Below are 12,083 nucleotides of genomic sequence, written 5' to 3' on the forward strand. Positions count from 1 at the left end.
CCCCATGAATTTTGACCTAAAAACAGGATTTTTCATTTATCTTCTGTAAAGATGAACTCTAATTTTTCAGAGATCAAGGCCCAAAAATTTCAGAACCAAGAGTTGTGTGGGTTTGGGAGGAGAGAAACCATTACTTTGAATACTCAGGTTGCAGTGACTTGGATGAATGCACCAAATGTATGATTGCCAACTTCGTGGATGGCACGAAGATAGGAAGTGCAGTAAATTCAGAGGAGGTCACAGTTTAAAGTGGATTTAGATAGGCTGAGTGAGTGGGCAAAAAATTGACAGGTGGAGTATCATGTGGGAAAATGTGAACTTGTACACTTTGGCAGCATCAATTCCCAACCAGTGTGCCGTGGTTCACTTATGCCGTGAGGGGCCCCCAAGTGTGCTGTGAAAATAGATTCATAATGCTTCAAAATTCATGTTATTAAACTAAAACTAACCTTTGTTTTCATCGGTGGTTGACATCTCCAAGACCCGACGAATCTTTGGCCTCTTGCGCATGCGCTGCTGGGAAAGAGCTGCACATGCATGGTTTGGAATTTTAAGTTGGGCAGGCCATGCGCATGACCAATGGGACTTGGAGTTGCAGACAAAGGTATAAATAGCAAAAGCTCAAAGGTGCAGAAACCCTGAGAGAGATGAGATAGATAGGGAGAGGTTAAAAACAGGAGAGACCACACCTGTGCTGTGAACAGTTTTGAACCCCCTACTTGAGAAAGCATTTGAACCAGTTCAGAGAATGGTCACTCGACCTATGAGGATAGGTTGGATAAGTTGGGCCTGAACCAATTGGAGTTTAGAAGAATGTGAGGTGATCTTATTGAAACATATAAGATTCTGAGGGGGAATTGATAGAGTCAGTGCTGAGAGTATGTTTTCCCCTCATGAGAGAGACTAGAACTAGGGAACACCGTTTAAAAGTAAGGGATCTCCCATTTAAGATGGAGACTAGGTTTTTTTTTTGAGGGTCATTACTCTGTGAAATTCTTTTCCCCAGAAAGCAGTGGAGGCTGGGTCATTTAATATTTTTAAAGTTTAGATGTTTAAATCCTTGATTGACAAGGGAGACAAAGTGATAGGGGATAGACAGGAAAACAGAGTTGAGGCCACAATCAGATCAGCCATGATCTTGTCAAATGGAAGATCAGGCTCAAGGAGCTGTATGGCCGCCTTCTGCTACTAATTTGTAAGTTCATAGGCATGTTGGTATGTAATTGGAAAGGCAAGAATGAAGCCACCAAAAACTACTCAGCATGGGTTATGATAGCAAAACATAAATCCTAGTTGTCATAAAAGCTAGAAAGAGATAATTACAGTGATGGGTTAATAGCTGAGATGATAAATGCTGATTTATTTTTTAAAAGGGAGAGACTGTTGTTTGCAATTTTGCATAGTGCAATAGAAAGGGGACTCACTGAGATGTCACTTAAAAACTGTAGCAAAGGAAGGATTTTTTTATAAAATGCATTAACAATGCAATTATAGGTTAGCTTTTTTTGCAGCAGCTTATGATTATGAATATTGAACAGAGGATTGAGTTTGAGAACGATTTATTTCACAGACTTCAGCTCCCTTTTATAATGGGTTATAATCTTTTTAAATTAATTTGGCAGTACCCCAGCTTCCTAGCCACTGGAGGTCCCTGTTCATTCATTGTGCTCAAAGTCAAGCACATATGTCAAGCCCTTAAAATTACCTGTGTAAAAGTTGACCACATGACTTTTGGCCAAAAAGATTGGTATCACAAATTTGACTTCGACACACGTATCTGCAGTGTGTTTTTGATAAGCTGAATACAATTTTTGTATTTGTTTTAGTTCACAATAAAATTATCAAAACAACGCAGTACATTAATATACCAAGATGTTGTGTTATTATAAAATACAAACTTGTGCCCATAACCGTCCACATGATCTTTTCTAATCAATGCCAGATTATTTGTTGATTAGATGCAAAGTTGAAATACAGATAATAGACTATTCAGTCTGCATGTAGCTCTGAATGGGTACTTAAAAAAATAAAGTTAGATTCATCTATGATCTTGTTTGGAAAATATTGCACAGAAAAGAATGCATGCCAGTGCCCAGACTTCCTGTCTCATTTCCATAGGACCAAGTTTGTTTCTGCTGGATGATGTGTTCAATCAGTTTCACATTTTATTGATTTCATTCTTTATTTTGTTGTCACCATTCTCTATTATTTACATTTAAAAATGGTAAAGACCTGTTAATGCAACATGATAAACATTCAGAAACCATAAGCTCTTGAAAGTTAAAGTTTGTGATAGTTACATCAGGTGTCCAAAAACAACTCAATTCATGTTCACGTTATTACTGTGGAATGTGTGTGCTCTGTCAATATATGAACTAAATTATACATGAGCCCTTTCCATCAATCTTTCCTTTTTCTTCCTCCAGCCCCTCCTTGCACCTATCTTTTCAGTCTGCTTCCCATTGCTTATAAGTAAAGGTAATACATTACAGAGATATGGTTGCAAGGTATCCAAAGTCAGGACCTGAAAATTGAAGGGTATTTGACATTTTGAAAAGACAGGAAGGGAGGAAATAGTACTGGGGTAGCTCTGTTAATGAAGGATGACAGTACAGAGTGAGATATTATTTTAGCTTGAATGAGCACAATGTAGAATCAGTTTGGGTACAGTTAAGAAATAGGAATGGGAAGAGGGCACTTGTGGGAGTAGTTTATAGCCTCCCCTAACTAGTTTATAGCCTCCCCTAACTAGTTGCACTATGGGACACAGTTTACAAGAATAAATAAATAGGGTGTTTAAGAAAGATACTGCAATGATCATGGGTGACTTTAATCTACATGTACATTGGTCAAATCAGATTGACAAGAAAAGTCTGAAAAATTAGCTCATAAAATGTTTTCAGGACAATTTCTTAGGGGAGTTCATGCTAGTGCCAACCAGGAGGCAGGTTATTCTAGACCTTGTAATGTGCAATGAGACAGGATTAATCAATAACCTCAGTAAAGGAGGCTTCGTGCAACAGTGATCATAACATGATAGAATTTCATGTTCAGTTTGAAGGTGAGAAATGCATGTCTAACATTAGTCTTCTAAACTTAAATAAAGGTAATTATAAAAGTTCTGAAGGCAGAGGTGGCTAAAGTGAACTGGGAAACTAGGTTAAAAAGCAGGACAGTACAGATACAATGGCAGACCTTTAAGGAGTTATTTAATAACTCTCAGCAAAGATTTGACCCAGTGAGGGAAGCACTCTGAGATGGATGCATCATCCATGGTTCAATAGGGAAGCAAAAGCCACACAAGCTTTCGGAGCTGCAAGCCCCTTCTTCAGGTGAGTGAAGAAGGTCACCTGAAGAAGGGGCTTGCAGCTCCGAAAGCTTGTGTGGCTTTTGCTACCAAATAAACCTGTTGGACTTTAACCTGGTGTTGTTAAACTTCTTAGTGTGTTTATCCCAGTCCAACGCCGGCATCTCCACATCATCAATAGGGAAGCTCAGGAAGAACCACTGTTGTTGAAAGAAACACTGCGCAAGTCTGTGAAAATTAATGGTGGGTTAGAAGATTGGACAGATTTCAAGAACTAAAAAAAAGAGGGAGAAATTAGAGTGAGAGAAGGCTAGCAAGAAATACAAGAATTAATAGTAAGAGTTTCTACAAGTATTTGTATAGGAAAATGATAACTAAACTGAGTGTTGTTCCCATAGAGAGGGATTCTGAGGAATTGATAATGGAAAGCAAGGAATTGGCAAAAGAGTTGAACAGATATTTTGTGTTCCTCTTTGTTGGAGACTTGTAAAACTTCCCAAAGATACTTGAAAATCAAGAGATGAAAGAGAGGGAGGAAAGGTGGCACAGTGGTTAGACCTGCTGCCTCACAGTGCTGGACACCCGGGTTCAATTCCTGGCTTGGGTCACTGTCTGTGCGGAGTCTGCACATTCTCCCCTTGTCAGTGTGGGTTTCCCCTGGGTACTCTGATTTCCTCCCACAGTCCGAAAGAAGTGCTGATTAGGTACATTGGCCCTCAGTCTACCGAACAGGTGCTGGAGTGTGGCAACTAGGGGATTTTCACAGTAACTTCATTGCAGTGTTACTGTAAGACTACTTGTGATTAATAAATAAACTTTACTAAAATATCATCGCCAGGGAAAAGTTACTGGGAAACCTTTGTACTTATATGCAGGTCCCCAGGACCAAATGGCTTGCATTCTGGGGTCTTAAAAGAAATGGCTGCAGAGATAGTAGAGGCATTCTAAAATCCTTCAGATTCTGGAAGTGTCCCAGGAGATTGGAAAATAGCAAATGTAGTATCTTTATTTGAGAAAGGAGGGAGACAGAGCTGGAAACTATAGATCAAGCAGAATCAACATTGTTTTGTGAAAGGGAAATCTTGTTTATTAAAGTTCTTTGAGGATGTAACAGGCAAGGATAAAGGGGAATCTGTAGGTGTGGCTGACTGGAGACCAATATTTACAGGGGACCTTGGAAATAAGTAAAAAATGTAACACATGCAGACTCTCTCTTCTCATGCCTTAACAGAACATTGGTGACCATGGGCTTCCGTGTGTTGGTCTATGGTCATGCTTGGCCAGGTACTGGAGTGATTTGCTGTTGCCTTTTGCATGCTCTGGCCAAGCAGAAGACACTCTTACCAACTGCCCTAAGGGTATTGGAAGGACTTGTAGGTTGATAATCAACCTGTTCAGCCACGTTATGAACACACCTTCCGTGGCCATCACATCCTAGCATGGATCTCGAACCCAGAGCCTCTTGATGGGCGATAGGGGGACTATTACTGCGACACAAGACCTCATATGCAGGATTTTTTAAAGAGTATAATGCCTTTTCCTTTGAAACATTTTTAGTGGAAATATGTAGAATGGTTAGTAAGAGCAATGACAGCAAAATCGAACATATGACTATCAATGTATCTAATGTTTTAAAACAGCTAAATTTGGCATCTTAATTTTTCAAATGCAGGCAATTTCTGTACGTGTTTAAAAGCAGTTGATATGTTCCTCTAATGACATCTGCTGGACAGTAAGACAACTTCAGTAAAACAGATTTGAATCATTTGTATTGCTCATGCTTGAATTGGTACAATTGTGTTTGCTTTCTGAAGGAGTTTATATTTCAAAGTAGTGGCCAGAGTTATAAGTTCATTCCCCTTCCAAAAAGTAAATCTTCCTACTGAGTTTTTCCCCCTCCCCATCATTTCCATAACCATTCTTCTACATATGCCAATTCTGCCCCCTACAGCTCCAGCTTTTTCAGCACCGTTACCGCAGTATTTGTTTGGATATCATGATTTATATGGGGCTAGCAATTTGCTTGTATCATCACAGGGCGTCCAGTTAATGGTCAACCTACAAACATTGACAAAGTGCATTCCAAGTTATAATAGCGTCCTTTCAGTAATTAGCAAAATAAACCTTCTAAGAGAATTTCCTGATCAAGAATTGAGAGTTAATGCTGAATGTAATCTGTAACTGATCTTTGCAGAGCTCCCACTAAATGCCGTTATGATAACAGGTCCAAATTTATTATAAAAATATCATGAAGTTTCTTCCATTCATGTAGAATGATTGACAGTGCAGGGAGACTGCGTTTAAGCAGAATGAATTTTGCATTCCTGTGATTTCAGTGGCAGAAGAAAATATTGATTGATGTATGCACTCTCTGCCAAAGGTTTCCCAACAAAGTGCTGTTGATCTTTTCCTATGTGAATTAACATTGAAATTAATTTACTTTGTCATGATGAATGGGATACATTTTAAATGCTTTTTGATAATGTGGAAAGGTCTTGTGGCACTAAATTACCCCTTGATCCCAAATGTCCTACCCATTGCAGTAATCTATTAATCCATTATATCGCAACATTAGAATTATTCTGTGACTGTGTCCTCCTGGCTTAAACTACCTGAACAGGCTTGAACAGCATACTGCTGAGAATTAGTCATTTGCAGGTGATATTTGACAGCTAGTGTGAGAAATTAAAATATCAAGCTAGGCATTGGGAGTAGGGTTGGGGATTATTCACAACTGTTGGATAAATTAGTGGAAACTCCATATTTTGAACATTGTCATGGTAGACAGAAACCAAACATTTTACTCCTGTCTGGAAGACAATACTGCAAATCGGACGGCCATATTCCAAAATTGTTCAGTAAACTGTTGTTTTTAAACTGGCTTGAAAACATGTGGAACTGGATGAGGGTACCCTGACAAGGAGAAATTGACAACATATCATTTTGTCTCCTGTGCAATGTGTTCATCATTCCTAAAAATGGCTACAAATAGAAAAGAAATAAGATAGCTCGATGATACTAAATGTAACATTAGCAAATAGTAATGTTAGTTTCCACCTGTACTGCCTTAAGCCAACTGAAGAAAGCAGGCTGACCTTGAGACTTGGCTTGTAAGGTATTTTTGTATTATTTAAGACCAATGCTATTAGCATAGTTCATGACATGCAATTATGGAGCAGTAAAAAGAGCAGATTAGGTTCTAATAATCATGTTTTTGTATCCGAGAAGGGACAGATTGGTTATAAAATATCCTCAATAATTAAGTAACTGAAGGGTATATTGCAGCAGTGCAAAATGATAAAAATGAATGAAGTGAAATTGATTGAACATTACTATTCTATTAAATGCTTCTTTCTTTGTTGCATTTGTACTGATATTGTTTTACAAATATACTTTAACAGGACGATGGGAGATTGATCATTTATTTTTTTTCTGCATTTTTGGAAGTTTTTTCTGATATTGGTAACATAATCAACAATACTTGTTAGAAGATTTGAAATAAAATCATGATGAGCAGAAAGTCCATCATGAAAGTCCATCCAAAAGGTTGAGGGTTGAGGGAGCTAGGGCTGTTCTCTCTGGAGCGGAGGAGGCTGAGGGGAGACTTAATAGAGGTTTATAAAATGATGAAGGGGATAGATAGAGTGAACGTTCAAAGACTATTTCCTCGGGTGGATGGAGCTATTACAAGGGGGCATAACTATAGGGTTCATGGTGGGAGATATAGGAAGGATATCAGAGGTAGGTTCTTTACGCAGAGAGTGGTTGGGGTGTGGAATGGACTGCCTGCAGTGATAGTGGAGTCAGACACTTTAGGAACATTTAAGCGGTTATTGGATAGGCACATGGAGCACACCTGGATGATAGGGAGTGGGATAGTTTGATCTTGGTTTCAGATAAAGCTCGGCACAACATCGTGGGCCGAAGGGCCTGTTCTGTGCTGTACTGTTCTATGTTCTAAAACAGGCTGTATTCAATTTTCCTAGTTTCTCTGCCTTTGTCATATCTGTTCTGACAGTGCTACCTTCCACACCAATGTTTACTGCACTACACCCTGGTCCACTCTTCCAAGACCGCCCAACACCTGTTCTCCTTTCTATGTCACCTTCCAATGCAAACAGAGGAGATGTAAAACCTGCACCTTCACCTCCTCCTTTCTCACCATCCAGGACCACAAAAGCTTTTCAGTTGAAGCAGCAATTTAGTCATGCTTCTTTCAACTCGGTATGCTGTATTCACTTATCACAATATGGTCTATTCTACACTGGGGAAACCAAACACAGATTTGGTGAACACTAGTCTTCCAAGTGTGACCTGAGTTTTATTACATTAAAGGTGCTGTATCAATGTAACCCTATTCCTTACATGGTTTGGGTCCTCAATTAAGTACTTAAATGATGAAATTTACATGTATTTGAGTGCCTGTAAATTAGGAATGGTGTATTGCTTTATAATTTTAGTATAAGTTTGATCTAACATTGCCCTCCCTTTAACATTCTGTCCATCACTTCTCTGTTTCCTGCTGGATTGTTTATGTATTTTTGTTACTACATGATTGTTCCATGTTTGCATGTTTTTAACCTAATTACTTAGTCTGTGTATGAATTTCTTGACGCAAGTTGTGCTGTAATCAGCCTTTGATATGCAAACATATTTCTTGTTGTTGAGTGGACGCTCGAGGAATAGCACCTGATCTTTTGATTAGGTGCTTTACAACCTTCTAGAGTCAGCAATTTCAAATCATCACCATCTTCCAATTTTTCTGGATAGAAACTGTTGGGATAGTTCTGCTGTTTTCATTTACAGCTTCTCCAGACCTTTCCCATATTTCTTACTCCTCCCGTAACCCTCCTTTTGCCATGCATGATCACCCCTTTTGTCATTTAATCACTGCTACCTACCATTTGACCTTTTTGTCCTTTTCTCCACTGGCCTCATTTCCTGTTTCTACTTGCTTACAAACTGGTACATCTATATCTTTTTCTGTTTTGATGAAAAGAACTCGGCCTGAAACGTAAACTCCATTTCTCTCTCCAAAGATGCTGCTCAACCAGCTGAGTATTTCTAGCATTTTATCTTTCTTTTGAAAAAAGAATAATTTAGATTAATGTTTTGGTGGAAAAGGTTATATCATCAGTGACTTGTGCATTCCAACAATTTCCATTTTGATTCAGATTTCTAGATTGTTTTTTCCAATGGAAGGCACACTAAATGTTCTGTAAATCCTGTAAACTGAGTTGCTCTGAGTTCTTGTTTCTTTCCTTTGCAGTTGTACCATTCCTGCCACACAGTCGGACTAAATTAGACAGGGTCACAGACGACTCAGAGGTAGGTTTTGCAATAAAAACTAAATAAGTTATTTCATATGTTCAATGATGCATGATGAGTTTTGTATCAGCTCATTATGATTTTCAGTTGGGATCAAGTTCTATCCTTGATATATGATCAGTTATCTGATCTCTGGAAAGACAGAAGTTGTGTTTCTGCTACTGGTTTCACTACACCTAAGCAGAGGTGGAAAGAAAAGCAGCAGCAGTTCCAACTCCTGTTCCATGTGTTACAATCTCAGCTGATGCTATTACTAGGCAATCGGGTCCCAGAATGGAACCCTGGCTCAACAGACCATAAGCGTTTTTTTTTAAAGAGATGTGGATGAATGGAGTCACAGATTAATTAGACTGCTAATTAACTTTTAACAAAATAATAAAACATTTGTCAAATATTAACTATAATACACTACTTCCTCACTCCCTCTACACCTTTACAGGCATATGCAGATTTATATGGATTACACAAGTTACAAAATATCTTAAATTCTAGTGTTCTTGGTAAGTACACAATCCGTATTTGCCAATATACTAAATCTGGTCAGACACACCACACTCTGAAACCAAGTGGCAGACTTCTGTGGATTTTCCATCAAATCCGCCCCCCCCAGATGCTTATCACACTATGAGCAAACTGGTCTCACAGGAAATCTGACTTTCACCTGAGTGTTTCCAAATTCCACTCTGGAAAAACAAGTCTTAGAATCTTTTCCCAAACAGCACTTCTTCTCGGATGCCTTTCGTAAGGATCCATTTCCAGGATTTCAATCTCACCTTTCGGTCTTCCTCTGTTTTGGATTGCCATATGCATTCAAGCTTCCACATCATCTCATCTCTCAAGTACCCAGCCATGCCAATAGGACACTACTGCTTCACAAGTTGTGTTATGGTGTCATCAACCTTAGGATTGAAACTAGAAGCAGGAGTAGGCCATTTGGTCCTTTGAGCACCCCCTCCCCCCCTTCCAATATCCCGTGATCCCTTTAACTATATTCGATGGTAGTGAATTCCACACATTCACCACCCTCTGGGTGAAGAAATTTCTCCTTCCTTATCCTCAAACTATTACTCCTTGTCCTGGAGTCTCCTACTGTTGGGAACGTTCTTTCTGAATCTACCCTGTCTAGCCCTGTCAGAATTTTATAAGTTTCTATGAGATTCACTCTCACTCTCCTTAACTCCAGTGAATATAATTCTAACCGACTTAGTCTCTCCTCAAATGAAAGACCTGCCATCCCAGGAATCAGCCTGGTAAGTCTTTGCTGTACTCCCTCTATAGCAAGGCCATCCTTCCTCAGATAAGGACATCAAAGCTGCACACATCACTCCAGGTATGGCTTGACCAACGCCCTATACAATTACATCCCTATCCCTAAACTCAAATCCTCTTGCTGTGGAGGCCAACATACCATTTGGCTTCTTTACTGCCCACTGTACCTGAGCGTTTACTTTCAGCAACTGATGCATGAGGACACCAAGGTCTTGCTGAGTATCTACCTCTCTCAATTTACACCCATGCAAGTAATAATCTGTGTTCCTATTATTGCCACCAAAGTGGATAACCTCACATTTATCCAGGTTTTACTGGATCTGCCATGCATATGTTCACACACTCAGCCTGTCCAAATCACGCTGAAGAAATTACTTCGGCTCTTTGGTTTCTCACCACTAGCTTCACCAGGTCTGCATGTTTCAGCTCTGTCTTTAACTGGAAGCTCCTCTCTACCCCTTTCTTCAACTTCAGATTCCAATTCTTTGTCCCTTTGACTTCATTCTTCCCGAGATTCTCTTCATTTTTGGTTTCTGGAGCTATCTGTTCTTCAGCTTCTGGGACTTGCTTTCTACCCCTTATGCCATCGTCCTGCTTCTCTTCTCACACTTCCTGTGAGAGCTGCTTTCTTCTTGGGACCTGGTTCCAACTGAACCACAGTACTTATGGCAGTGTGGGACCCTGGTTGCTAAGCAACAACCTAGTCTTTCTTTAAACCCTGTTTATTTTCATGTTGTCAACCATTTAATTGCAATGGAGGCACGGTTTCAAATGAAACCAGAACCCATAGACATGCAGACACCTTTGTTTAACATGAAGCTAAATAACACTTTAACATTTTCTTATAGAGAAACACAAAATTCAACTTAATTAAGCCTATCCTTTATCTTCAATACCCAAAAATGCAAATATGGATTGCGTTAAACTACCTCTTTCTTGACACGTGCTACCAGTGCTGGATAGGTGTTGGACAGGGACAGGATTGAGCTTAGCTATGAAACTGTCATGGTAAAATACTTTTAATGACACTTACAGGTTCACCCATGGAGAATTGCCAACTGGATTAAGTACTTGGAGAGTATCTATATAACAGTCAAAACAAGAAGATCATGACCACTGGATTTCTGAAAGTGCTTTACAGCCAGCAAAGTACTTTTGAAGTGTAGTCATTATTATAATGCAGGAAACACGGTAGCCAATTTTGTGCACAACATGCTCTCTCAGACAGTAATGATGCTGTGATGTTGATTGAGGGATAAATATTGGCCAGGATAGCAGAGATAACTTCCCTGTTCTTCAGAATAGTGCCATGGGATTTTTTTACGACTACCAGGTGTGCAGTTGGGCCTCGGTTAATATTAGATTTAAAATATGCACCTCCAACTGTGCAGCATGCTCTGTTCTACACTGGAGTGTCAACCTTGATATTTTTTCCCTTTTTGTGTCGAAGTTTGCTGATGGTACAAAACTAGGTGGAAAGGTAAGCTGTGGGGAGGACACAAAGGCTACAAAGAGAAATAAACCGGTTGAGTGAGTGGACTACAGAATGGCAGGTGGATTACAATGGAGGGAAGTGTGAAGTTATTCACTTTGGTTGAAAGAATAGAAAAGCTAAATATTTTTTTAAAGGTGAGAAAATTATGAGTTTTAATGTTCAAAGAGACTTGGTTGTGCTCATATAAAGAACACAAAATGTTTGCATTCAGATGCAGCAAACAATTAGGAAGGCAACTGGCATATTGGCCTCTATTGCAAGGGGATTAAAGTATGAGAAAAAAAGTCTTGCTATAATAGTGGGTTTTGTTGAGACCATATTTGGAATACTGTGTGCAGTTTTGGTCGTCTTATTTAAGAGGAGATATACTTGCTTTGAGGCAGTTCAGCAAAGGTTCTCTAACTTAGTTCCTGGATTGAAAGAGTTGACCAATGATAGGCAAATTGTCTATTTTCTGTGGAATTTAGACGAATGAGAGGTAATCTTGTTGAAACATACAAGATTCTGGAAGGGCTTGGTCGATTTGACACAGAGATTGTTTCCGTTGGTCGGGGAATATAATACGTGGGACAGTCTCAGGAAAAGGGGCTTGTGAATCTCTGGAATGCTCTGCCTCAGAGGTTTGTGGATGCTTGACATAGAATTTTGCCACTATCCAGCGAATTCTTATTTTGTTTCCCTCGA

General features: G+C 39.3%; 1 protein-coding gene across 2 annotated transcripts in view; it reads left to right on the top strand.

Annotated features, from left to right (window-relative positions):
* Positions 1-12,083, top strand: part of prkcz (protein kinase C, zeta) — a 466,471-nt gene that overhangs the window by 244,404 nt on the left and 209,984 nt on the right. For both annotated transcript variants that reach the window (XM_078238768.1, XM_078238769.1), the window contains exon 8: positions 8,577-8,635. In XM_078238768.1, coding sequence (XP_078094894.1) covers positions 8,577-8,635 — 59 coding nt within the window. The remainder of the gene's footprint in view (positions 1-8,576; positions 8,636-12,083) is intronic.

Source organism: Mustelus asterias, chromosome 22 (assembly GCF_964213995.1).
Source record: "Mustelus asterias chromosome 22, sMusAst1.hap1.1, whole genome shotgun sequence".
In the NCBI taxonomy this organism is placed as follows: Eukaryota; Metazoa; Chordata; class Chondrichthyes; order Carcharhiniformes; family Triakidae; genus Mustelus; species Mustelus asterias.